Raw genomic sequence first — 27,349 nt, 5'->3', positions numbered from 1 at the left:
GTCGTTTCTCTTGTTGATTCCCCATTCCAATTTTAAGAAGAACGCACTCACTTTTTAATTTCTGGCTGGGCCTAATCATGCTTTGGCCACAAGTTCCTGGCCCCTCTGCCATCAAGCATTTAGTAATCCATAAACAAGGCTTAAGCTGCTATTTAAAGCAACTCTGCTGTTAATCCTTTTGTCAGAGCAAATCCCTCTGGAATGTGAACAACCTCACCCTGTCCCCCCAGCTCCTCCCTTGTGCTCCCATTGTGTAGACTCGGCTTTTCCAGTTTGATTTCTTGTAGGGTAGGCTCAGCCGTGGGTTGAAGGTCTGAGAGAGCTGCAGGGAGGATGGCTGGTCCAAAGTCCTCATTTAAAAAAGAAGGGAGAATGGGAATGGCGGGGGGGCTGGGGAGGGCGAGGTGGGGGCTTTATACATTTAGGTAGCGGCAAAGCAGAGGCAAAACCCGTGTCTCCAGAAGTGTTTTTTTAGCTGTTACGTCAATGACCTTTTAAAAAATGGTCATATATGTATTTTAATATGGCAAGTGATACAGTGTTTTCCCACAAATATACTAACATGAATAGTAATCATCTTGAGCTTGCTTTGCACCAGCCACAATTCTAAGAAGCACTTGCTATGAATCGCTTTCCATGTTTCAGCTCACTTACCCCTAAACATGGAGGTCGCACTCATGGCTGTTTTACAGGTGGGGAAACTGAGGCACAGAGAGGCGAACTCACTTTTCCAAGGTCACAGAGCTAGTAAGTATGGTCAGTTTCAAAGTTCATCATTACAAATGCCTCTCAATTGTCTAAATATCCTACCATAAAGTCTGATATGTTCTTTAAAGATTTTATGTATTTGAGAGAGAGAAAACGAGCACACACACAAAAGCAGGGGGAGGGGCAGAGGCAGAGGGAGAAGCAGACTCTCCACTGAGCAGGGAGCCTGATGCAGGACTCCATCTGGGGCCTGACGAGAGGCGAAGTCAGACACTTAACCTACTGAGCCACCCAGGCACCCCTAAAGTCTGATAGTTTCAATAGCCATATTTCAGTAAACAATGAGAGTTGGTTGTATGGGCGCCGGAGACATGGCAGGAATCGTGCAGCTGTTGTGTACGCATGGATGGTCTGGACGTTTCCATGTATCATGTCAGGGATACATTTTGCAGATTTCTAGCAGGGGCCTGGTTGGTGTCCATCGCTGCCTGAGGGGCCGTTAGCAGACATCTGTTCGGAAACACACCAGATCAGGCAAGGGCCCTGCCTTCATGCAGCATGCCATCGAGTGGAAGGGACCATGTGTGAGAGCAAATAAATAAGGCCCCAGAGCTTGTGGGAAGCCCTGGGGGAAAGTAGTGCGGGGTGAGCATGTGGGTGTGAGTGTGTGTGTTCAAGGGTGGGGGCCTCTCTTTACCAGGGTGATCGCTGCCACTTCGTGCAAGAGGTGACACATGGAAGGAAACACAGAAGTGACACGAGCGACTTCGTCTCTGCGTCTGGCTGTTTTTGTTTCCCCATTGTTCCCTCTTTGGCCCAGAGTAGATGCAGAGAACTTTTGGGACCAGGCCTGGTGCGAGGCATAGGAGGGCACCCCCTGGCCCCCTCAGGATCTGATGCACTGAGTGATTTTTGAGTTTTATACATGTAAGAGGCAGCAAAGGCACACTCCGCTTATTATTAAGCAGATCCATTTTTCCATCTGTGTCCTTGCCTCTTGACAACGTCAGATGAGAATCAGGTGGGTTTGGAGTACAGATTTTAACGCACACTCAGAGCTGCTCCCTGCCCCTAGCTGACTGCTTCAGCTAAGTGAAACAGCCAGTAGGTAGGTACCTCTTTCTGGCCAAGTCCCTTCTGCTAGGGAAAGACGTGGAAAGTTAGCTCCCTTCTGAGCAGGGCGGGTAGTGAACGCAGGGGTCACGGCCACATGGGATCAGAGAGCACACACACATGCTCGGAAGTGGACAGTTGCTTCTCAGTTCTGGCTGATGGAAGTGGGGACCCCATGTGGCCAGATTTGCTTTTTCAAGGAAGGCTGGACATCCAGAATTTGAACAACACACAGTCTTCCTGAACCTTAGATACTTGGCAACTAGTTGAAAATGTTCACAGTGTGTTGCAGGCTAAACCCCAAAACATATCCAAGAGCCATGCTCAGCTCCTGGGTGACGGGTCGTTGGCCTCTTGTCTGTGGACCCCTGACAACCAGACCTGGCCAGCTAAGAGACCAAATAGGTGTAGAGTCTTCCAGAACTTGGTGGGAAGTAAAGGGGAGGGCGTTGGCCAATCATCTGTCTGTTGGAGGTTGGTCCTACAATACCAGCTCCTTCACTCTGATCTGCTTTTGCTCTATGACATTGGGTACAGGGCCGGCCAGTTCTTGAAATCCTCCCAGCATGAGCCTAGGTCATTTGTTCCATGGCTTGCCAGTGATTGCAGGTGTTTACTGAGGGCCCTGTCTGAGCCAGTGCCCCATTCCAAGTGCTTTCCATACATTCTTAGCTCAGCTGACCCTCATGATAACCCCTACAGGTAGGTCCTAATGCTGTCCCACCTTAGAGATGGGAACCACGGAGCTCTGAGAGGTTAAGACCCTTTGCTTAGGGTCACCCAGCTAGAGCCTAGCTGAGTTGGGAAAGTCATCCTGGCCTGTCTCCAGGGCCTGAGACATTGAAAGATACTCCTGACTCCCTTTTTGACATAAGGCACTTTTAAATTCACCTCTTAAAATTTAAACGTTCCTTTTGTTTAAGCTGTTCATCTCATCCTTGCCATTCAGAGTCAACATTGGCTGTGCAGGGACCATACGGGAGGCGTCCTCTTTGCTCTGGGAGCACTGGGAGGGCTGAGACTCGGGTCCTGCCCATCACCAGTTTTGAGGAAGATCAGTGCCAAGAAGGAAGTAGTCACAGGGTACTTGCAGTTGGTGATGGTGGCGGTGGCAGGGAGCTAGTCAGCTTGTCTTTGAGAGACCAGGAAAGGTCTTGAGGAAAAAAACCCGAGTTGAGTCGGGAAGGGTGAAGAAGAATTCTCCAGGTGGGCCAGGAAGAGAAGGCATTCCTGCCCAAAGGAATGGCCTGAGCAGAAGCAAGGAGCAGCATCTCCTCTGTGTTTGCCTGGAGGGACTGTCATACAGAAGGGTTGTCCCTCCCCCTGGGATCTGCCTGGGTCTTTCTCAGAATCCCCGGCCCGTCTCCTTCCACCAGAACAAAAGTCTCTGCCCCCGAATGGTTGGAAGGGAGCAGACACATCTGAGAGCAGACAGTGAGACATGCTTTTGTCTTGGGACCGAGGATTGTGTAGTGGTTCGGAACTTGTCATCTGGGATCAGACCCCCCTGACAGGTTCAAATCCTGGCACTGCCAGTGGCTGTGACCTTGAGGGGGTCCCTTTACCCTCTCTGAGCCTCAGTTTCCTGAGCTGGGACATAGGCATGAGAGTAAGTCCCTTGGGGGTCTCTAGGAGGTAAAGCACCTTGCATGGGTCTTTTTTTTTTTTTTTTTTAAGATTTTATTTATTTGTCAGAGAGAGAGAGCACAGGCAGACAGAGCAGCCGGTAGAGGCAGAGGGAGAAGCAGGCTCCATGCTGAGCAAGGAGCCCGATGTGGGACTCGAGCTCAGGACGCTGGGATCATGACCAGAGCTGAAGGCAGCCACTTAACCGACTGAGCCACCCAGGTGTGTCCCACCTTGCATGGGTCTTACTCCCCAGTCAGTGTGCAGAGTGGGGACTGTTCTCTCTGGGACCTGCGGGTGGCTGTGCCCACACAGCTCTCAGCACCCTGGCCGGATCCCGGTGGCTTCAGAGGCCGTTGGACGGGTTGGGCACTGGAGCGTGGGGCTGCTCAGGCATTTCCCACAGGCCGTGCTGGCTGTGCTCTCTGCTGGCTCGCCACAGGGCCTGGGATGCCAGCATTCCCCCTGGGCCTAACCCTCCCGGCCACGCTCTGCTGACACTGAGACCATGAGGGCTCGTGGGTGTGCGCTGCCCAGCACTAGCTCTGCTAGACCTGTCTGGCTGTTTCCACCTAAGTGGATGAATATCAAACAGAGTTAGAAACTCAGCCCCACGCCTGGGTGGCTCAGTGGATTAAGCCGCTGCCTTCGGCTCAGGTCATGATCTCAGGGTCCTGGGATCGAGCCCCGCATCGGGCTCTCTGCTCCACGGTGAGCCTGCTTCCTCCTCTCTCCTGCCTGCCTCTCTGCCTACTTGTGATCTCTCTCTCTGTCAAATAAATAAATAAAAAAAAAATCTTAAAAAAAAAAGAAACTCAGCCCCACAGGTGCACCAGCCACATCTCCACCAGTCAGCAGCCACGTGGCTAGCGGGCAGTGCAGATCCAGAACATTTCTACCGTCATAGAAAATTTTGGGGGCCGTCCTGCCCGATACAGTCTCTAGTCTCAGACCCCTCCTGAAGTGCGCCCTTGCAGGGGCGGTGGGCGTGCCTGCGAGGGGATGAGGGTGCCTGCACACCCCAGCGGTGACAGGGCCCCAGGAGCAGCACGTTTGCTTGCCCCTTCCCGGGGACCCTGGGGCTGTAAGTGGCTCCATAGAGAGGGTCTGGCACGTGTGCTAAGGTACTCAGCAGCAATTAAGGAAGGGCGCTTGGCACAGTGGGTAAGAGCATGACTTCTTTGTATTTTTTTAAAGATTTTTTTTATTTGAGAGAGAGAGTGTGTGTGTGTACGTGCAAGGGGAGCAGCAGAGGGAGAAGCAGACTCCCCGCTGAGCAGGGAGCCCGATGCGGGGCTCGATCCCAGGACCCTGAGATCTTGATCTGAGCCGAAGGCAGACGCTTCACTGGCTGAGCCACCCAGGCGCCCCGAGAGCATGAATTCTGAAATGACCTGGTCCAAATTCTGGGCACATGGCCCCTCTGTGCCTCCATTTCCTCATCTGTTCAATGGGGAAAATGCCAGTGACCACTTTATAGGCTGGCTGTGGGGATGTATGAGAGAAGGTTTGCAGAGAACCTAGCATAGTGCCTGGAATGTTGCAGGAGCTCAGTAAACGGTAGCTATCCTCGTTATTAGTTGAAGAAATAGATTAATTCCTAGATGTCTTTGGTCTTCCTTCTGTAGTGTTTGCCTGGACTTACAACATAATTCCATAGACAGAGCTAAAAGGTTAGAAATTTTCTTATCCAACCCTTTTATTTTATTTTATTTTTAGTATTGCCTTTTATTCTCTCTTTCTTAAAGCTGAATGGCATTAAATAGTTTTTCTAAACTTGTTTGGTCCAGCCTTACTGGGGAATAGTTGACTTGTGATAAATTGCAGATCCTTAAAATGTGCAACCTGGTGACGTCATCAGCAGGCTTTTGATGGCCCCGCCCACCGCGCCCTCCCTGGGATGACCTCACATTTTCTTGCCCTGAGAGTTTCCATAGAAGCCCCGGGGCATCGCTGCCCTGACAGACTATGCCGACCCTTGGGGGTTTCCCGTCTCGCAGCCGCCTGTCCGGTTTAAAGCTGCCTGTCAGGTGTTGCGCATCGCGGTAGAAATGAGCCGTTTGGGCTGAGTTTGGGAGAAGATGCTGCCAGATGGGACCGCTTGAGTATTTTCTTCTATATACAGGCTTTATAGGGCTTCAGCTGAAGTTAGCAGCGTTTATTTTAGGCAGTAACGCCGTGGAGCCGGGTCTGGTGGCTTGGGCTGTTCGCCCAGGGGAGCATTCAACAGTTGGCTTAGACGGACGTCTGCCAGGAAGACTCTCTGGCCCCTGACCATTCTGGGATCAGAAGGTACACTTTGGGCTGCCCTAGACTTTGTTTCTGGCAACCATCCTGAGAGGGGGTTGGGAATTGTACCCATTGAACAGATGAAGCAGTTGAGACGCGGTAGCTTTGCCTTACGCCTGTGCTTGCAAATTGGTTGTGATCAAGCGGAGAGAGAGCAGAGGTTTTTCCGATTGCTTGTTTTGTATCCCTTGTAAAACTTCAGCTCCATGTAGGGCATCGGATGAAAGAGCTCGGGCTTGCAGATCAGTTCAGATCCCGGCTCCGTCTCGAGCTCTGTGACACGGGAGCAGTGACGGGCCTGTCGCTTGGCCTCTCTTGTTTCCACTGTGACATTATAGAGGTAATTATATTAAAATGTTTCTTTTTTTGTTTAAAAAAATGTCTTGGAAAAAGTGAGCGGTATGGGAACTACAATGTCTCGCTCTCTCTGTCTCTGTCTCTCTCTATCTCTCTCTCCCTCTCTCTCCCTTAAACGCACACAGAGTCCCTCCATCTCTTTGCCTAGTAAGTGCTTGTTGATGGCGTTCCTGAGCATCTATAGAGTGTCAGCTGTATGCCCCCACAGGGTTCAAAACCCCTAACATCTGCATACGCATGTCTGACCAGCTCTCGTTCAACCTCGTAGAAGGAAGCCTAGGAGAAGGAGAGCGATGCGAGTCTCTCTGTCTGAGCCTCAGCGTTCCTGCGTCTGTAATGAGCGCAGCTGGATGTGATCATCTCCAGGTTCTTCCAGCTCTGTGATTCCAGGACTCAACCGAGGTCAAGAATTCCTTTGGCTTGTGTGACGCCCCCAGCAGGCCAATTCAGATCTGCTGGTCCAGCCTCCACTTCGAGGGGACATGGTCCCAGGGTGAACTGCTGGACTCAAATGCTCAAATCTCGTAGGCATCACTTGGTTAAGCCAGAAATAGGAAATAAGTCCTGTGTGGGTCTTGGGGCCTCCCTGAGCATTCTGGTTTTCTTGGGAACAGACTCTGTGGAAAGGATAGAATTGTTGCAAAGGGTCACAGCTTTGTTCCCACAAAGGCCTTCCCCCTGGGGATGTGTGTCAGGGAGAGGTCTTGAGAGGCTTGGAGGAGGGAGACAGTGGGCCAACCAAGTGGTTTTCAAAGTCGTTTCCAGAGTAGAGCAGGCTGGCCGGCTTTGCACACAGGATTCAACCTGGAGGGGGGTGGGGGGGATGGGGTGGTGCCTGGGTGGCTCAGTCGTTAAGCATCTGCCTTCAGCTCAGGTCATGATCACAGGGCCCTGGCATGGAGCCCACCCCTCACCGGGCTCCCTGGCTAGTGGGGAATCTGCTTCTTCCGCTCCCTCTGCCCCTTCCCCCAGCTCATGTGTGCTCTCTCTCAAATAAAAAAATAAAATCTTTAAAAATAGGATTAAACCTTGGTCCCCGCTCCTTAACAAGTGTCTTTAACCTCCCTGAGCCTGTGTTTTCCTTATAACAATACCTGTGGTTGTTGTGGGTAGAGTGACCTAGTTGTCCTAGTTTGGGACATTCTCATTTTAGTCATGAACTCCCATGTCCTCAGTCTCAGGGAAGCTGAATGGCGGTCCCATTAGTCACGAGGTTGAACTAAACCAGAGCACAGAGCACATAGTAGGGTCAGTAAATGGGAGCTCACCGGAAGTGGTCTCTGTGCTTCGTGTGTGTGTGTGTTGCTGAGCGATGTGTTTGCTATTTATCTCTTTCAACCTACAAATGCCGGTGGCATTTACGTAAGCCATAGAACTCAGTGCTGTAAATTGATGTTTGTCTAACTGAGATTGATCTTTTTTTTTGTTTTTGGTCTTTCTGTTTTTAGACAGAAGATATTTTATCAGACTTTAATATGCTGCAACATATCACTTGAGTTCTTCTCTGTGCCTGTAACGGTAATGAGGATTGAGTCACTTGTGAAGCGTGGCAGGTAGTAGCAGCCTATGGCTGAGACCGTGTGGGATATGTTCTCATCCCTAAAAATGGGAAGTAGAAACCACTTGAAACCCATCTTGAATATTTTCAGTGTGTTGGTCCACTGAGTTGGTTTTCAGAGGTACCTTTGGATCTGATGGTATAAAGTCATGTAAATATGGTCTAGGTTTTAGGACCGAAAGCTGGTTTCTAGGGGCGATGCAGGTCACTCTGTACGGGAACCTCATCTGTGATTCCCTGATGCTCTTGGGATAAAAGGCAAACTCCTTGGACCCCCAGGGATTCTGTGGCTCAGCCCTTGTACCAGATTGTCCCGTGTCACCTGTGCCCCTCCTCAGCATTCTAGGCTCAGGCTTCTTCTCTTTGTTCCTTAAAAATGATGTGTCCCTTTCTATCTCCAAGCCTTCGTTAATGCTATTCCTCCTGCCTAAAATGCTTGTCCACTTTCCCATCTCAGGTGAGTTGATCCTCGCTCTTTCTTTGAAGGCTACTTTAATTTTCCCTTCTTGAAAGAACTTTCCTAATTTCCCCGTCATGGTTGAAGTTCCTCTGTTTGGTGTCCTCCCTACGTCCTCGTCTTGGGCAGCATGTGTCACAAACGTAACTAAATCACTGGTTTTGTCATCCGTTCAATGTATGATGACTGAACTGATCCATCCCTATTCTGTCCAGCTTGTCATACCTTACGTGTTTGCTGAGAAGGCAACAGTTGTGGAACTTTACAGGCTTTATGAGGCTCTATTTCAGAGTATTCAAGAGCAGGTGATCTGGAGCCAGATCTCCTGAATTTGGTAAAATTCTGGCTCCAACACTTTGCAACTGTGTGACTTTGGACATCTTGGATAACCCCTCTGAGTGCAGTAAGATAGAGGCTAATCATAGTCCATGCCTTCAAAGGTTGTTCCAGGGATTGAGTTAACCATGTCAGTGGCTTAGAATAGTGCCTGCAGGTACCATAGTTGGTGTGGGTGGTGGTTGTTAGCATTCATTTTGTCAGTGCAGTAATCACCTTGACAAGAGGGACCCAGCTAGCTTAAGGAAACGTGGAAGGAAAGAAGGTTAATTATTGGTGCCACATCGCAACTTTGTTAGCAAGTTGAGCGGTCATCAGGAGTTGTTTAAAGCCTCAGTCTCCTCATCTGTGAAATGGGGGCAGCATTACCTCCTCCACATTCCTATGCCTCAATGTCCACTCACAGCATTGGTTTGAGAGTTCAAACAGATGGGGCTGTAGATGGGCCACGTCCAGGTCGAAGCACACAGCAGGTGCTCAGGGACCCTTACCAGTCCAAGCAGGGTGAGGAGCCGATGAGCAACTCCACAGATGTTGGAACCGGGGATGCCTGGGCTGTGCCTGCGGTCCGAGGGGTTCGGCTGCAAATCCACATTCCCACAGTAGCCCTTCAGGAACAGGTCTGCTTCCCTGTGATGTAAAACAAACAAAAAATAACCCTGAATGGTCCGAAGTGCTGATTTTATATGGCAGCTAATGAGATCGCAGGACGAGTAATTGGAGAATGCATTGCAAACAGACACGATAAATACAGCTATGATTATATATTAGCAGTTCTCAAATGGCTCATAATGTGGTGTGATTGCATGAGGTCAAGAACAGATGTTGTGTAGGTATGTTATGGCCACCAATGATGAGTCCTTATAGCCCACACTTTTTAAAAGAAATACTTATTGGATGGTTATTGTGAACCCGACATTATTCTAAGTGCTTTACAAATGTGAATTCAGTCAGTCCTCTTAGCAGGCCTGAGGGGTGGGTGTTATTACTCCTATTTCACATGGGGAAATTGAGGCACCAAGATGTTAAGTCACTTGCTCAAGGTCAAGCAAGGTAATCCACCAAGCCCACATTTGCGTACAGGTAAACTGACCCAGTGTCCGAGTTCTCCACCTGCTGCTGGGCAGGAGTCACCCAGGAGAACACCAGAACTGGAAATAGGCACTTTCCCCTTGAATGGGCCAAGCCAGCTGTCCTTGGTCCTGATATCTGCACGTCCCTCCATGGATGCAACTTGTCTGCTGGATTCCACAATCCAGCGGGAGCGCTTTAGCCCTCCGGTTAATGGAAGCCACACAGCCTCTCCTTTCTCTCTTTGACACCGTGCCTGCCCGCTTCAAACACTCTCCCCATACCAATTTTCTTTTACTGAGTTGAAATGTGTAAGTAGTTTACCATACCTGCTGAAAAACAGGGTCTTAATTAGCCTTAATTTTTGAAGTCTGCAGCTGTAAACTGTGTTGAAAAGATTGAAAAGATTAGTGCACTAGTAATAAGATAATTGTCCCTGAGAAATGCTGTTAGCATGTAAATACAGTTAGCATGTGAAATCAGAGCAACTGTAACATTTCCCCCCTTTTGGTGTTTAAAGATGTTCCTGCATGAGTAATTACAACTAAATGCGAAGCGCAGAAATAAAATACTGCCTGCTTTCCCTTTTCTTCTTTCTTGTTTATGTCACGGAAATAAAAGTCTGCTCAGTGGGATCTCTCCCAGAGTGGGCTTCCCCTTCCCACCGTGGACATTCGAAATTAGTACCAGGAGTGCAGTGACTCAGAGGGGATTCCCCAAAATGAGGGATGCCGAGCAACAGATTCCACTGCAGCTTTTTGGAGGACCTTGGGCGGGAGAGACCACCCCTTCACTCACAGGAATGCCCACAGACGTTTGCATGTGTGTGCCTGTTGGCACAAACACACAATTCTATGTGAGCTGGAGAATAATGGCCCAGGTTCCATACAGCAGAAGCAAATGGAAGAAACCTCTGTCTACCCTTGGACCTAGAAAAGCTGTAATAACCCGACACTCATCACCACGGAGGGGTGTGCCTTGTTTCTGTTGAGTCTTGGTGGCTTTGGAGAAATGGGGAGCTTGCTTTCATTTCATGATGTCGGTATGTGTAATATCTTTGTGGGAGACCATAGCTCACTAGATACACTCTCCATCCCCTCCAGAGGAACCTCTCTTCTGCTCTCCCTCCTGTGAGCTGATCCGTCCGTGGAGCTCCTCGGCTTCTGCTCGGCCTTGCAGCCCCCAGGGGTCATCTTTGCAGCAGGAACTTGACGTGCAGTTAGGAAAACCCACAACTCCCGAGTTAGCCGGGTTCTGAGCGTTCATCTTCTACATCCCAAGTAACTCTACTTTCAGCTGATTTGGATTCAGTAAGAATGTAAGAATGTATTGAGGGCTGTCCATGTAGTACCCGCAGGGCTTGATTAAATATAAAAACAGAAGAAAATCGTCCTTGGCCTTGAGAAAGCAGGACCAGTTGTCAAAATAGTATGTTGCGGGGAGCGAAGAGGATAGAGGCCCCCCACACCTACTTGTGGGAGTGGGCTCCCCTCCCGACCCAGTGTTCTTGGATGTGTGCTCGACTGTGCATCTTAAGTCACATTGTCCTGGGAGTTTGTAACCAACTTTGCTTTACGACCAGCCTACAATCCAGATCCTCTATTTCTCTCTACTCCCGGGGCTTTCGCTGAGAGAGTTGGGGCTTCACAAACCAGACATGGCAGAGTCCAGGGTCCATGGCGGCCACCAGGCCGCCTTAGGAAGGGAAGCATGTCTGGGGGCCAGGCAGACTGCAGGAACATGTCCCTTCCACGGGAGACAGCTGCTCCCCAGATCCAGACCACTGGTATCTTGTGAAGGTGATGGGTTCGTGTTGCCAGGTCTCCCGATTTTCCAAAAAATGCCAGGACTTCGCAGTTTTACATGAAACCTCCCGAATGTTAGGCGTTCACATCATACTGAACTTTTTCCTACTGCAAACATTGTGCAGGCTAAACAAACACGTCTGAATGGAATACTTCGCCCAGGCGCCCGGTTGGCTCTTTGCTACCTGCAAAATAAATCCTTGAAGGGGAGACTCTCAACACACCTGCAAAACAGAGGCCACTGTGGGGTCATCTGCAGGGTGTCCTACCACATCTTGAATTTGGTCACCTCGGGACCGCAGACTTGAACTTGCTCTTGCTTCTCTAGTCCCTTCTCGTCCTGCCCCGCCCCCGCTGTAAAGATGTCTCGATGAAGTTTGTGGGAAGGGAGCACTTATGACCCTGAACAGATCCTACAGTTATGCCAAACATGTCACGCGTGTGAGCAATCCCCCCTGCCCAGCATCCTGGTGCAGAAAAGCATAAAAATAAAAGGGGATCTTTGTATACTTCGGGTCAGCCCAGCAGCACTGGGCACTGTGGTCGTCTCCGGGTTACTGAGTAGCAGCTTGCTTGGGGGTCTCAGGCTCTTGCCTGACCTTGGCACGGGGTCTGGCAAACTGGGCTTTCTGGGTGTAGAATGGGTCGTTTCAGAAACAAAGCCATTGAGACTGAGTTGAGGAGAGTCCTGTATTCACTGATGAAAGAAGCTCATTGTGTGAAATCCGTGTGCCCCGCCGGACCCCCTTCCTCTGGCCTCCTCCTCCTCCTCCCTGTCCCCCAGCTGGGGCTTTGTCCGGAGCCTGCAGGATGCTGTATCCCAGCCTGTGCTTTCTTCCCATTTTCCTTTCTCAGCAGCTCTGAGGTTGCCCTGTACGGAAGGAGAGCCAGGCTCAGAGCCCCCATGCACGTTCTCGGCTCCTGAGGCCAACTCTGTTGTCGTGGGTGATGAGTGCGCTTCCTTCCGGGACAGCGAGGAACAAACAGCCAGTTCTCAGGCAGCTGTATGCGTTGGCCATGCAGGAAGCCAGAAAACAGTGGCTCTAACAACCTCTTCCTGTTCTGTGCCCTACACCAAAGCCTCCCTCCCCACCGCCACATCCCCTGCCTGGTCCCACCACCCCAGGGAAAGTCCAGAGTGCTGAACTCCAGGTAGAGGCTTATAAATGAATAAACCACAGTGTTAAACTTACTTATGGTTTACTAGAGCTTTTCTCTTTAATCTTTCAAGTTCTGTCATCTAGAACTTTCTTTTCTTGGGGCTGGAAGTGAGGGTGGGGTCATGTTGACTAAGCCATCCGTGGGGTAAAATGGTACCTTCCTTTGGAGGGGGTCAGTAAACTGCAGTGGTTAAGAGATGGGGGGGCGGGTCACAAACTCAGGCCAGCCCTGGTGGGTAGGGTGAGGGTCATGGCCAAGGGGAGGTTGCGTACCCACCTTAAGGAAGAACCAGCTATTTGGCTCTGGCTGCAGCCATGCCAACCGGCATGCCCACCTGGCCAGATCTTCTGACACTTTTAGGAAGAGCCAGAAATCTGCGTATTGTGAAATCACCCAATTTTTGAAGGTTGGCAACTAGTGGGGAAAAAAATGTTCAAGTGCTATGCACCATGTAAGTCAAACCATACCACATTGGAGTATTTTGGTTACTTTTTTTAATTTCCATGAGGATAGGAAGAAGGTTCAGCAGGCCGTCTCTGCAGCTTCTGGGCAAGTCTTATTACCTTCCTGGGCCTCTGTTTTCTCCTCTATAAATTAGCAATGGTGGTACTACTGGGTGTCCATAGTCCGGAAACAGGCAAATACATTGTCATCAAGGGCATCTCCCAAAGGTAAGAGCATAATATAAAACCATCGGTGTTTCCAGACTCCATGGCCATCCTGTAGTAGCCACCCCATGAGGATGGGGTGAGGCTTTATTGAAATAATGAATTGCTAAGTGTGGTGCTTCATAAGGATTTCCATGGTAGGTATCTTAATGCCCATCGTTCTCAGTGCCGTCCTTGTCATCCCCACCATCGTGACCATTGGAAAGCCGAGGAGGAGGCCAAGAGGCAGGAAGGAGGCACTGAGTCTCTCTCCCCTAAGGCCTCCTGACTTTGACCTCGACTCTCACTGTAGGAGCCCTCTGCCCGTCTGTTCTCTGCATTTTCGCCTGCCATCCATCTCTTCCAGCCTAGGAAGGAGGCTTCCCTGTTCTGCAGCACAGCCTGGAGTTGAGGACACTGGCTTCTGCAACCGTGACAAAACCCTCCCCTTCCCCACCCTGTGCCAAGCATCCTGGGATTGGTTTCCCCTCATGGCTTGAATCAGCAGGTCTGTGTGTGGCCTCTTAGAAGTGCACCAGACCTGAAGCACTGCTGAATCAGTTTTCCCAGAGCTGGGATATGCTATCCTTTCAACAAAAGATGTCCCGGTTAGAGCCTCTTGTGAGGAGGGAGGGGAAGAAGAGACAATGAAGAAAAGGCAGGACGGACATGCTTAAAAGTTTATTTTGGCAGAAAGGGATAAACCCAGGGTTTGTACCAAGAACCTTGGATTCTGGAACAGGTTTTGATAGAAACTGCATGTGGCCCTTAGAAAATTCACTCCCATCATCAATATCTTACTCCTCACCAGAAAAGGAAGGGTTTGATTGAGGTCAGGGACAGAAATAAGTTTCATCCCTTAGGAGTGGGAATCCATTGGTAATGTCTGCTCATAGGGCTGTATTAAGACTTAGAGGCCCAAGTACTTGCTTGGTGATCTCCACCTTGGGCACCATGTAGGAAAGTACTGGTCACCTATCCTGTACCTCTAAGTCTCTTCTTGGATTCTGGGTCTCAAATCTAAATGTTTTCCCCTTGGGACAGAAAACCCACCCAGTAGACCCAGAAACTGTAGAAGAAAACCTAGTGTCTTTGGAACCCTGGACAGTGTCTGTAGGACACTCGATAGCATTGGTTCCAGTGGGCCGCCTCCCATCTTGGTGACCACAGCAAGTGGGTGCAAAATTGGTAGGTGCCACGGCCTGTGCCTGGGGAAAAGCTAATTATTGGGCTGAGCTGGAGTTGCGGCTTGTGTTCCCAGCTTCGAGGAAGGCTTGTGTCCACGCAGAGCCCAGGTGGCCAGCTTCAGAAGGATGTGGAACCCTGGGAGGGATCTACCAGCACCTCTTGCCCAGCTGTGTTGGGTGGAGGCTGTGTTTCTCAGATTTATCTTGGCATATGGCATGTCTTGTTTCTGGTCTGATATGCCTTTGAGCTCTGAAGCAAAGCAGAACACAGCAGAGTGATAGTCACTGCCTTCCAAGAGGAACTGAAATTTTTGGCTTGCCTACTGTATACCAGGACTGAGCAGGCTGTGCTCTACCGTCCAAGCTGGTCTTCACATTGTCCATCGGAGTTGGTTATTCTTAGGATTATTGTGATAAGGAATTAGCCTGAAGACCCCCGGCAAGGAGATGGGAAGATCCGGTATGAGGAGCATGAGATCTAGTTCTCTGCTCCATAAGGCTTCCTAGAACCATGAGCTACTCCTAGAACCGTGAGCTACTCCTAGAACCGTGAGCTACTCCTAGAACCGTGAGCTACTCCTAGAACCGTGAGCTACTCCTAGAACTGTGAACTGCTCCTAGAACCATGAACTCTGGGTTAGTGATTCCAGTTCACAATGTGGTTGTCCTCTTGGAAAGCAGTGTAACTTCATGGTCCAAAAGGGTAGCCATGGGACCTGGGCTGCCTGGTCTAAATCCTGGCTCTGCTACTAACAAGTGACTTTGAGCAAGTTACTTTGTTCTCTGAGCCTGTTGTACCATCTGTAAAATGGAGCTGTTCATACCTACATTGTTATGAGGTTTGAATGAACTTGTTCTTACAACCCGCTTAGGACACTGTCTTGCATTCATTACGAGAGCCGATGTTAGCTACTCTTCTGATTATTGTTTTAATTTTTTTATTAACATATATATGTTTTAATGTATTATTAGCCCCAGGAGTACAGGTCTGTGAATCATCAGGCTTACACACTTCACAGCACTCACCATAGCACATACCCTCCCTAGTGTCCATCACCAGCCACCCCATCCCTAGCCCCCCCACTCCCCAGCAACCCTCAGTTTGTTTTGTGAGATTAAGGGTCTCTTATGGTTTGTCTCTCTCCCGATCCCATCTTGTTTCATTTTTTCCTTTCCCCTCAAACCCCCCACGTTGCATCTCCACTTCCTCATACCAGGGAGATCATATGATAGTTGTCTTTCTCCGATGGACTTATTTCACTAAGCATAATACCCTCTAGTTCTATCCACGTCATCGCAAATGGCAAGATTTCATTTCTTTTGATGGCTATATAGTATTCCATTGTGTATATATACCAAATCTTCTTGATCCATTCATCTTTTGATGGACATCTGTGTTCTTTCCATAGTTTGGCTATTGTGGACATGGCTGCTATAAACATTCACGTGCATGTGCCCCTTCGGATCGCTACATTTGTATCTTCAGGGTAAATATCCAGTAGTGTGATTGCTGAGTCATAGGGTAGCTCTATTTTCAACTTTTTGAGGAACCTCCATGCTGCTTTCCAGAGTGGCTGCACAGGCTTGCATTCCCACCAACAGTGTAGGAGGGTTCCCCTTTCTCCACATCCTTGCCAACATCTGTCATGTCCTGACTTATTAATTTTAGTCATTCTGACTGGTGGGAGGTGGTGTCTCACTGTGGTTTTGATTTGTATTTCCCTGATGCCGGGTGATGTGGAGCACTTTTCATGTGTCTGTTGGCCATCTGGATGTCTTCTTTGCAGAAATGTCTGTTCATGTCCTCTGCCCATTTCTTGATTGGATTGTTTGTTCTTTGGGTGTTGAGTTTGCTAAGTTCCTTATAGATTTTGGATACTAGCCCTTTATCTGATATGTCGTTTGCAAATATCTTCTCCCATTCTGTCAGTTGTCTTTTGGTTTTGTTGACTGTTTCCTTTGCTGTGCAAAAGCTTTTAATCTTGATGAGGTCCCAATAGTTCATTTTCCCCCTTGCTGCCCTTGCCTTTGGTGATGTTTCTAGGAAGAAGCTGCTGCGGCTACGGTCAAAGAGGTTGTTGCCTGTGTTTTCCTCAAGGATTTTGATGGATTCCTGTCTCACGTAGAGATCTTCATCCATTTGGAGTCTATTTTTGTCTGTGGTGTAAGAAAATGGTCCAGTTTCATTTTTCTACATGTGACTGTCCTATTTTCCCAACACCATTTGTTGAAGAGACTGTCTTTTTTCCATTGGACATTCTTTCCTGCTTTGTCAAAGATTAGTTGACCATAGAGTTGAGGGTCTATTTCTGGGCTCTCTATTCTGTTCCACTGATCTATGTGTCTGTTTTTGTGCCAGTACCATGCTGTCTTGATGATGACAGCTTTGTAATAGAGCTTGAAGTCTGGAATTGTAATGCCACCAACTTTGGCTTTCTTTTTCAACATTCCTCTGGCTATTCGAGGTCTTTTCTGGTTCCATATAAACTTTAGGATTATTTGTTCCATTTCTTTAAGAAACAGTGACTGTATTTTGATAGGGATTGCATTAAATGTGTAGATTGCTTTAGGTATAATAGACATTTTCACAATATTTGTTCTTCCAATCAATGAGCATGGAACATTTTTCCATTTCTTTGTGTTCTCCTCAATTTCTTTCATGAGTACTTCATAGTTTCCTGAATACAGATTCTTTGCCTCTTTGGTTAGGTTTATTCCTAGGTATCTTATGGTTTTGCGTGCAATTGTAAATGGGATTGATTCCTTAATTTCTCTTTCTTCTGTCTTGTTGGTATATAGAAATGCAACTGATTTCTGTGCATTGATTTTATATCCTGACACTTCACTGAATTCCTGTACAACTTCTAGCAGATTTGGAGTAGAGTCTTTTGGATTTTCCACATAAAGTATCACATCAGCTGCAAAGAGCGATAGTTTGACTTCTTCTTTGCCAATTTGGATGCCTCTTCTGATTATTGTTGATACTGATCAGCCATGTGATCCTGAGCAAATGGTGTTACTCAATGGAGGTGACAGGCACCGTAGCTTACAGGGACCAGGCAGCAGCCTGGCACCTTGCTCTCTTGGAGAAATACATGTCCCATGTTGCTAAATCTCTCACTTTTAGAAAGAGAAGTGAGAAATCTGGGGTTGTATGTGAAGTACCCTGGTTAGGAACTTGGCAACAATTTCAAATCTTCCATCAATGTTACTACCCCCAAGATACCACCCACCATGAACCCTCCAGAGGCCCCCGACCGGCCACCCCATCTAAACCCTTTAGACCGTAAGCTTCTCGTCTTTCAGGTAGGTCTGTAGTTCCAAGAATCATAATTCTGTGTGCTTTGCAAAGAATCACAGAACCTCTCGAGGCTCACACAGAACAAAGTGTTACGTACAGTGCCCGAGATTTTTGGTAACCCTTTGTTCTCAGAGATGCACATGGCAGCCTAGAGAAGCATTAAAATCATTCCCATGTTTCCATGCCTCTGTGGCTTCTTATATCTTCCAAGGCTGTAGGTAATGAACTGACTTCTAAAGGCCCGAACTTTATCTTGAGGTTCTGTTGCTCAGTTCTGGGGAGTAGGCTAAAAAAGCATGGCGAGAATGCAGAGTAGTATAGAGGCCTGCAAACGCTGAAGACTTTGAAAATCAGAGACAGATGATAGAGTGAGGAAACCCCCCCCCCCACCAACCCCCACTCTGGTTTTAAGGGCCTGACTCGATCTGCCGCTGTTATCGATAAAGCGGTGAGCGTGCCCTTGACCCACCAGTGAGGTTTCTGTTTTCCTCCCGGTCTTACCAATAGATGAGTCGGCATTTTCCAACAAGGTGAGCACTGTGTGATTCTGGCTGACATTCGCATTCCAAATGCAGCCTTTCTCAGAGAACAAGAGGACTTCTGTGCTGTCGGCATCCCTCCCTCGTCGACCAATGCCACCTGCCATGCACGTGCCCGGCGGTCATCCCAGGAGCCACTGACACAGGAGTGAAGCTCATTGTGAAATCCCAGAGGGAAAACTCGAGAAAAAGCCCCATTGTTGCAGGCACCTTGATGGCTGTATCTAGACCCTGAGAAGGAGTCGAAAGGAGCCACACATCCCTGGGGAGGGGACTTTGGAAAGAAGAGGGAGCTTGATAGGATTTCTGGGGCAGGAGGGAGACCATCACCATATACATGGAAGGAAGGGAAGGAACAGAAAATACCTTGTATCCCACTGTGGACTGAATGGTGTGTCCTGCCCCACCCCACACACCACCAAGTTCACATGTTAAAATCCTGACCCCCCAGGTGATGGTATTAGGAGATGGGTGATGAGCTCTTGAGGGCAGAGCTCTCAAGAATGTGACAAGCACCATTTTAGAAAGGACACTGGAGAGCTCCCTCACCCATTCTTCTAGGCGAAGGCACAGCAAGGAGAAAGCAGTCTATGAACCAGACACTGAATGTGCCAGCACCTTGGTGGTGGACCTCCTGGACCTTCAGGACTACAAGAAATAAACTTCTTTGGGGTTTAAACCACCCAGCTGTTCTAGCAGCCCAGACAATGACACACCATGATAGACATTTCTTGCGGGACACAGAGTGAGAGCACCAGAGGGGAGAGAGAGGTCCTGTTCCTGGTTTCTCACGGGCTGTGTGTTGCCTTGGATGCTTTCCGTCTTGTATTACCCATGCCCAGTACGGGGCTTCTCAAGCTTCAGTATATTCTCAAGCTTCTCCCCCAAGGCTGTTTAATAAAAATGCAGATTCTTTGGCTCCTTGCCCAGAGATTGTGATTCACTAAGTTCATGCTTTTGGAAACACCAGGATATTGGTTCGGGTGCCAGTTTCTGGCAACTTCCAAAGCTAAGCACCAGTCTTGGCTCCATCCCTTCTTAGACCTGTGTTTTTGAGCAGATTCTCCCCCCTGAGTTTGAGTTCATCTGATCTATAAAATGGGGAGCGTGATACCTTCCAGAGTTGCAAGAATTTCACATTCTTGGCGCCAAATATGGCCAGACAATGAAATAGCTACATTTCCCCATTTCACTGCTGTCGCATGGGATCGGTGCAGCTGGCATCAACAATAACTGGCCGTTTGGAAAAATTGCGGTTTAGTCGGTTGGGTGCAGAAAGGTACGTCTTAACTTTCAAAAGCCTGGAAGAAGAAAACAAAGGGGAGGTGATTTTTGAGTGTGTAATCATACACCAGACGTTTAAAATACCTGGCTTTATTTACCATCAAGGGTGGCCCATGATGTCAGTGGTATCCCATTTTCTTTTTTTTTTTTTAATATTTTATTTATTTATTCATTTGACAGAGAAAGAGAGAGAGAGCACAAGCAGGGGGAGTGGCAGGCGGAGGGAGAAGCAGGCTCCCTGGTGAGCAAGGAGCCTGATGTGGGGCTCGATCTCAGGACCCTGAGATCATGATCTGAGCCAAAGGCAGACACTTAACTCACTGAGCCACCCAAGTGCCCCAGTGGTATCCCATTTTCAAAATGAGGGGATGACTCTGTATCTAGGTCTGTGTAACATAGTCCAGATTTCCACCTCTTATTTAGTATCATTATTTATTAGTGATTTTTTTAACTTGGAAAAAAGAGTCTTAGATAGTAAATTCTATGCCTTCTTACAGTAGCTCTGTTGGAGAATATGGTCCTACCTGTTTACATTGTGTGGATGAGACAAGTAGAGCCCACGGGAGCTAAGTTTGCCCAAGGGGTTGTCAGTCTGCTAAATTGCCAAACCCCAGCACCTCCGAATATCACTGTGTTTGGGGACAGGGCCTTTACAGAAGGGATGAAGTTCTTACGAGGCCTGTAGGGTTGGTCCTGATCCAGTCCGACTAGTGTCCTCATAAGAAAGATTTAGACACCAAGGAGACACCAGAGGTGCTCAGGCACGGCGGAAAGACCTTGTGAAGACACACTGAGAAAGAATGTGGTCTTTTACAAGCCACAGAGAAAGGCCCCAGCAGACAACGCTGACACCTTGATCGTGGACTTCTGGCCTTTAGAACTATGGAAAAGTACATTTCTGTCCCGTTGGCGACCCATTCTGGGGTATTTTTTGTTATGGCAGCCCAAGCTAATACAGAAGTCACGCATGATTTCAGCCCAGGATCTGACCCCAAACCTACACTATTTCCCTCTGCATGATCTTTCTAGGCCTCCTACTGGTCCATTAATATGAGCAACAGCACCTATTTGGGTCTCTGGCTTGGCATCCAAACTCAGCTTCCACTTGGCGGTCTTCCTTTGGTGATCTACAGCAGGCAGGAATGCTGTTGGTGAGAGCTTGTTCTTTCCATCTCGGATGCCATAAAGAGCTCCTTGCATTTTCCGAGGCACCTGGTGTTTGATGGTGACTGAGAGTAAGGCACAATCTCCTGATAGGGGAAGCTTCTACTTCTGTAGAGCCCATTAGAGGGCTTTCCAGGATTGGGGGCCATGCCAGCCTTCTGAAGGGTCCTCCTGTGTGCATCTGTGTGATGGTTGGACCATCTGGCCTATTGTCCATCTGCTGACTTGATGGGCCCAATGGGGAAGTCTGGCTCTGAAGACTTGAGTCACAAGATTGTTCCCTCCCCATCAGAGCCATTGCTTACCACCCAACAGCAAACACTATCGTACAAGATCTTAAAAGCACAGGAAGAGAACACCCCTTTCAGTGACTGAGGCCAGGTTCAGGGCTCAGCATCAACCAGGGGAGTAAAAATGTTTGATGCATGCTTGGAACGATAATGGAATTCCTCCTCCTCTCTCTATTCTCTTTACGAAAGCTTCATTGCCTGTTAAAATGAGGCTTTTGGCCTTGATGGGCTCAAAATTATTTGAGTCTGGCTTCCTGGTTTCACGAGCAAGACTCATGAGGTGCCAGCAAGTTTCATTTCTCCAGGATCTGTACTGAGACTCCCGCCTATTATTTAAACAGTTAGCTTTTGGGAATAGGAGTGTACATGGAGTCGCTGTATAAACTCCTTTCTGGCTCCCTCCCGGTGCCCACCAGGCAAAAATGCTAGAGACTGAGTCGGAACTCCGTGAATAAGTGTGCATGGATTTGGTCCCGTGCTGCAGCGAGGTGGCAGTGTTTTGTTTTCAATCCCGGCACTTGTGGTAATTTCTATCAACCATGTCTGCTACCTTTTTTAGGAAGGATTCTTGTAGTTACGGTGCTGCTGCTGATTTGCCGTGAGCATCCTTCCTTCTAGTAGACATTCTCCAGATTGCAGGCTTACTCTGTCTGGGCTGGACTTGTGCTCTCCAGTAGGGCTGCTGTAAAATCACGGAGCACAGGGGTGTCAAGTGCAGTGCCCTGGGGTCCAATGCAGGCTTCAGCACCTTGGATAGGTTACTCAATCTCTCTGGTCCTCAGTTTTCCCATTTCTATAATGAGAATAATGGTAGTATCTACCTCACAGGGTTGTTACAAGGAGTCAAAGGAATCACACATGTGTGAGTTTAAGCCAGTGCGTGGAACATGGTAAGAACTTAAAGCTATTAGCCATCCCTTAATCAGCATAGTACGTTACTAGTTATTATGAGTGTTCATGACTGTTGCAAACCTTGGTCAAGTAATAATGCCCATTGGATAAAGTTGGGAATGAACCGGAGGAATGGAAACTGTCTTTGTCTTAGGGTGAGAGGACTCCGACCAATCATTTCCATTACCGTTGTTGTAATGGCATTTAAAGAAATTCAGAAGGACCTGTACATTTGGTGAAGAAGGATATAAGCTAACTCATTTATAGTATAAGATCATAGTGGTTGAGATTTTTCCTTGCTTGGCATAATGTCCAGCTCACGTGGAGTGTGGCGCTTAGTAGGTTCTAAATCCTAGTTACACACTGTAGTTATTCCAGGTTCTTGGGGTTGATGGGCAGGCTGAGGGAGAGTATGTAGCCTTTGGTTCCCAAGGCTGGAGGGCTTGTACATTATGTGGGGTTCTCTCAGGGTCAGTCTTTAAAGAGTATATCCGTTACTGCCGCAGCACTGGCTATGTAACAAATCACCCTGAAACTCATTCTGTACGTGCCTGCAGGTGGCTGATCAAGGCTGGGCTGCGCTTCAAGCTGCACATTGGGTGTAGTTCTGTTCCCTGTGTGTCCCCTCCTCCTTGGACCAGCGGGCTACCTGGAGCATCTTGTTCCTGTGATGATGGCAAAAACGCAAGAGATCCCGCTCAATCCCGCAAGTGTATTTGGAGCTTAGGCTTCTGTCCTGTTTGTTCATCACCCCCTTGGGCACAGCAGATCAAATGGGCAAGCCCAAGGTCAAGGGTTGGGGAAGAACCCTCTGCAAAAAAATGCAGAGTCCTAAGACCAGAGGGTGTGGCTATAGGGAGTGGTAAAGAATGCAAGCCACTACATCAGCCTGCCTAGTTCCCTATTTGACTTCCCCAACTGAGTCATTGCAGTAGATGATATGAAAGAGCTTTCCTAGCTTAAAGCAGTTCGGTAGCTCCCAGTACCTGCATTAAGATTCCACAAGCACTCTGTAGCATCCGAGCATGTTGCAGATTCCCCTTTGGTCTCCAGGAGCCTTTCCTCTGACAGACAGGAATTTACTCTACTGTAAACCAAAGAGTCCCAGTTTAGACAGACACGATGGATTAGGCAGACAGCATCATTGACCCGGTTCCACTTCGTTAGCCATTCCAATTAAGGAAGATGTTGCTGAAAGTGAGACCTCACCGATACATAGTCATACCCAGAATCTTCTGGATGGAGCCTCTGTAGGGAAAGTCTTCTATCCTGAATGTGCACAGAGGGAGAGGGAAAACACTCTGTTGGCAAGTGAGCCCCAAGTGGTAAGGACCGGGTCACTTGGAATACTCGGTCTTCTTCCTGGCTAGGTCATTAACATGCTAAATACATAGGATTGGACCCCTGACCATGTGCCAGTAGGGCTTCTGATCTTGGAATACCAAATAAAGGGTGGGTGCTTTATTTTATCTAAGGATCAGGCTCTGGGCTTTGTCAGCACAGTTGACAGTTTTCTGTGGTTTCCCAAGGACCGTCTTTCCCATGAAGTTGTTCTTAGGGGTTCAGGATGCCAGTCTCCCCTCTCTACCCCTTCAGGATTCTGAGCAGTGAAGCATAAACCCTAAGCCATAGCCAAATAGGCTGTGAAGTACAAGCTTGGTCAGTCGGGGCGGGCATAGCCCCCCAGTGCAGTGCTCCACTAGGATCCTGCTTTGAGAATGAGGCCGATGTTTGAGTCTGAGAGGAAGCTTCTTATCTCGTGGTGGAATCTAGATGAATCTGAACGGCCAGAGAGACAGATGCGCAGACTGACAGGAGCTGAAGACCTCACAGACCAGAGAGGACGGCCTTGCCTCCCAAAGACAAACGTGGGTCCTGTCCAGTATGCTTGCTTGTCACAGAGAAACTGGAAGAACAGGGTTAAATCTCCCTCCCTGCATGGGAGGATGAAGAGGCTGGCAAGAGTGGGCTCCATGAAGAATGGCTAAAACAACGCGCCAGCTCATTTGAATGGCACAGTGAAGGTTCTCACCCATAGAGCTCCCATTTCTTCACCCTTGTGAAGGAGCTACTACGTTTGAAGTGAGAAGCCTAAAATATTTTCAAGACTTCTCCAAGTTCCTCTCTGGGCCAAGGCTGCAATGTCCAGAGAGTGGGAGGAGGGCTCCACTCCATTTCTTCCTGGGTCTGAGGAATATTCCATGCCTGAGTATAAAAATTAGAATTAGATGTTCTGGAGCTAGCCATTAGAGAACTGTTCCATTGGAGAACCGCTAGGAGCTAGATTCAGAACTGGAATCGGGGGAGAGGAACCCCTCATCTTGAGCTCAGGATGACTTTGGTGTCATAATAATAAAGATACCACAGAGGAGTCATCAAGAAAGTGAGTTCATCTAGGGGAGGGGTTTAAAATGTTCTAATTTTGCTACACTTCCTTTTTTTTTTTTTAATGTAGTAAGAACACAATATGAGATCTACTCTCTTAACAAAATTTTATGAGATCTACTCTCTTAACAAAATTTTACGTGTACGATGCAGTATTGTTAACCACAGCTACAATGTCGCACAGCTGAACTGTAGAGTTGGTTCATCCTGCTTGACTAAAACTTCTTGTATGTTGGGTAGCGCATCCCCATTCCCTCTCCCCCAGCCACCGACAGTCACCCTTCCACTCTCTGCTTCCATGAATTTGATGATTCTGGATTCTTCATAGAAGTGGAATCCTGACATTTGCCCTCCCATGTTTGTTGAAGCCATACAAGAACCAAGGTCAGGGAACAACCCTACATGTCCACGGATGGATGACTGGATCGAGAAGACGGGGCAGATGCGCACAATGGAATGTTATTCGGCCTTAAAAAAGAAGAGAATCCTGCCATCTGTGACAACATGGATGAACTTTGAGGATATTATGCTGAGTGAAAGAAGTCAGACCACAGAAGGACAAATGCAGCGCGATTCCTACACTCCCTTCTCATTCACGCCGTAGGCCAGGGGCTGCTCACTGCATGGCTTCCTAGAACCCTGTGTTGCAAAGCTTCCAATTTGAGCTCGCCCAGAAATCATGGCCATTCTCTGTAAGAGGCAGCTTGAGGTTGCTTTCCCAGAACCATGAATCCAAGAGGGTTCAGTTCAGAGTGGACACGGTGCTGAGAAAAATAGCCTTTATGTGCTGGGTTTCCTGTTTTCTTTGGAAACCCCTTGCTGAAAACCACTACTCCTCCCCACCCATCCCTCCCTCCTCTATCCACTCTGCCCCCCACCTAGAGAGTTCATGTTTAATGACCCACGACATTACCACCAAGCATTTCAAGTCAATTGTCTTTTGTGGGGAGTGGATGAATAGGACTTTTCTCTGGCCTTCTCTATCCTGAAAAGTCTCTTCCCCAGCCCACTGGAATGTGCTAGAAAACCAGGAATTAAGCTCTTCTTTTTCTGTCTCTCTTTTCCTTCCTTAATTTTTTTCCAAGACCAGACACATTTTGGTGGCCTTGCCCCTAATCGGGACTCTCTAGTCTTTCAAGTTTATTTCTAATCCTCTTACGGATCCATCCTCTCCTTCGTGTAGAGGATGTGAACACATTTGGAGATAATGGACGAGCATGCTTTCTTTCCTGTTTCCTTACATCTGGTCATTTTGCATGATCTCCATGCAGGCATCCCCTTAGCCTCTTAATGAAAACCTGTGCCTCCTTAATCATCGGGGTGTGGGAGGAAGTTGGGGGGAGACTGGGGATGGGCCAGGCTCCTGAGTCATGGAATGGGGGAGACAGTAAAACACGGAAGAGATCTTGCTTTGTTGGAAAATGATGCTGGCTGGGTTGGTAGGTTCAGTTTTGCCCATCGCTTACGTGTGTTTTCTCCTCTCTTCCCACAGGACCCTCATCCAAGTCCCCCGATCACCCTGGAGACCCAGGTCAGTACCTTCCCATGGCCTTTGTCACTTACCTCTGCACCAGCTCTCCAGGAGACTTGGGGCACCCTCTTGGCTCCTTGACTCAGAGAGACTGGACAGGCACATCAGGCCATCCCACTGCCTGTTGGCATGTGTGCCCACATACACATGAGCCGATTTTGTCTGGGCACGCACGCATATATGTACCTGGGTGTCTGCGTACCCATCTTCTGGCCCTGAAAGGCAACCTAGCCTCTCAGTCACCTGGAATATTACTGCAAGGGTGGTGCCTGCTTTGCGGGGTTGTGGTGAGAACAGCAGAAACTGGTGTCTGAAAAGTCATCAGTACGGAACTTTTGAACCCAACACATTGTTGCCTGTCTGGCTGGGCTTGAAGGGGAGGCATCTTTGGATCCATTATTCCCTGGGCTCTGAGGGTTGGTCCCACAGTAAAGAGAGGAGATAGGATGGAGCCTGTCCAGAGCCCCACAGCTAACAGCGTTTGAGTGTCTGGGACAGGCAAGCCTGTGTGAACATTTCAAGGCTGAAGGGCAGCTCTGCAGCTGTTTCTGGAGTTCTCTAGCAAGGACCACCTGCTGTCTCAGTCTTCAGCCTCCTCCACGGGTCCTTGTCCTCTCACCAGTGTCTCTGCCTCAGTCTCCCCAAGGGGAATAAGCAAACCCACCCTGCTTCTCCTTCCTTGCTCAGGAAGACCATACCTGGTGGGAAAAGGGGAGTCTTCCGCCTTTTCATTCTCTCCCTTTGAGGGGGACACAGGACCAGATGCGTCCCCCCCGTCTGGCCATCCTCTGGTCTGGTCCTATCCCAACCTGTGCCGCCCACCTTCCCCCTTAGCCACGTTTGCCTTATGGAAATCACACTTGGTCCAAGTCATCTAAAAATAGATTTTCCTTAAATCAACTTACTTAACTTCATAAGTGGGCTTATCCTCAGCTCGTGGCTCCCAAGCAAGGCTATCTTGGATCTCTGGAGTACGTTTGGTGATGCCTGAAGACAATTTTGGTTCTTTCATCGTGAGGTGGGGATCTTACTCCTGGCATCTGGTGGGTGGATAGCAGGGGTGGGCCTAATTGTTGCATAGTGCAAAGGCCAGCCCCCCATCCCCTAGCAGAGCGGGACCTGGCCCAATATGTCACCAGTGTCAAGGATGGGAAACACTATCCCAAGAAATGCTACTGGTGAAATCGCAAGCACGAAATCACATACTAGTTCGATTTTTTGTTTTTTTGGTTTTTTTGGCACAACTTTAAAATAAATGTGAAACTAGCAACATGGAAAAGTTTCTTTTGAGTGCCCCCTAAAATCACCTGCATGCACTCCCAGGGGTGCATCTGCCGCAATTTGGAAAACCCGGCCCGCCCCAGTCTCTTTTGTGGATTGCCAGAGAACTTCCCAGGTGTGCTTTCAAAGGATGGCCCTTCTCCTCGTCACAATCAGTCCTTCCCCTGAAGAAAACCTGGTAGACGTAGGAGAGCTCGTGGCACGTGGTCTGTGTCCACAATTCTGGAAGCCAGATCTTCTCTCCCAGGGCAGAGCGGTGCACCCCAGATAGTTCTGTTCTTGGCCCTCTTGTATCCTTCGCTATGAAAAACATCCAGTCAGCCCTTCAAAACCTCCCCAGGAAAGAACAGTCACATGCTGATGGCTTT

General features: G+C 48.6%; 1 protein-coding gene across 1 annotated transcript in view; it reads left to right on the top strand.

The window, feature by feature from the left end:
* The window catches only part of XYLT1 (xylosyltransferase 1), a 297,158-nt gene that overhangs the window by 68,142 nt on the left and 201,667 nt on the right, over positions 1–27,349 (top strand). Inside the window, exon 2 of the mRNA XM_045994345.1 lies at positions 25,662–25,700. Coding sequence (XP_045850301.1) covers positions 25,662–25,700 — 39 coding nt within the window. The remainder of the gene's footprint in view (positions 1–25,661; positions 25,701–27,349) is intronic.

This window comes from Meles meles, chromosome 21, assembly GCF_922984935.1.
Source record: "Meles meles chromosome 21, mMelMel3.1 paternal haplotype, whole genome shotgun sequence".
Classification (NCBI taxonomy): domain Eukaryota; kingdom Metazoa; phylum Chordata; class Mammalia; order Carnivora; family Mustelidae; genus Meles; species Meles meles.
This window is presented reverse-complemented; position numbering and strand designations above follow the sequence as displayed.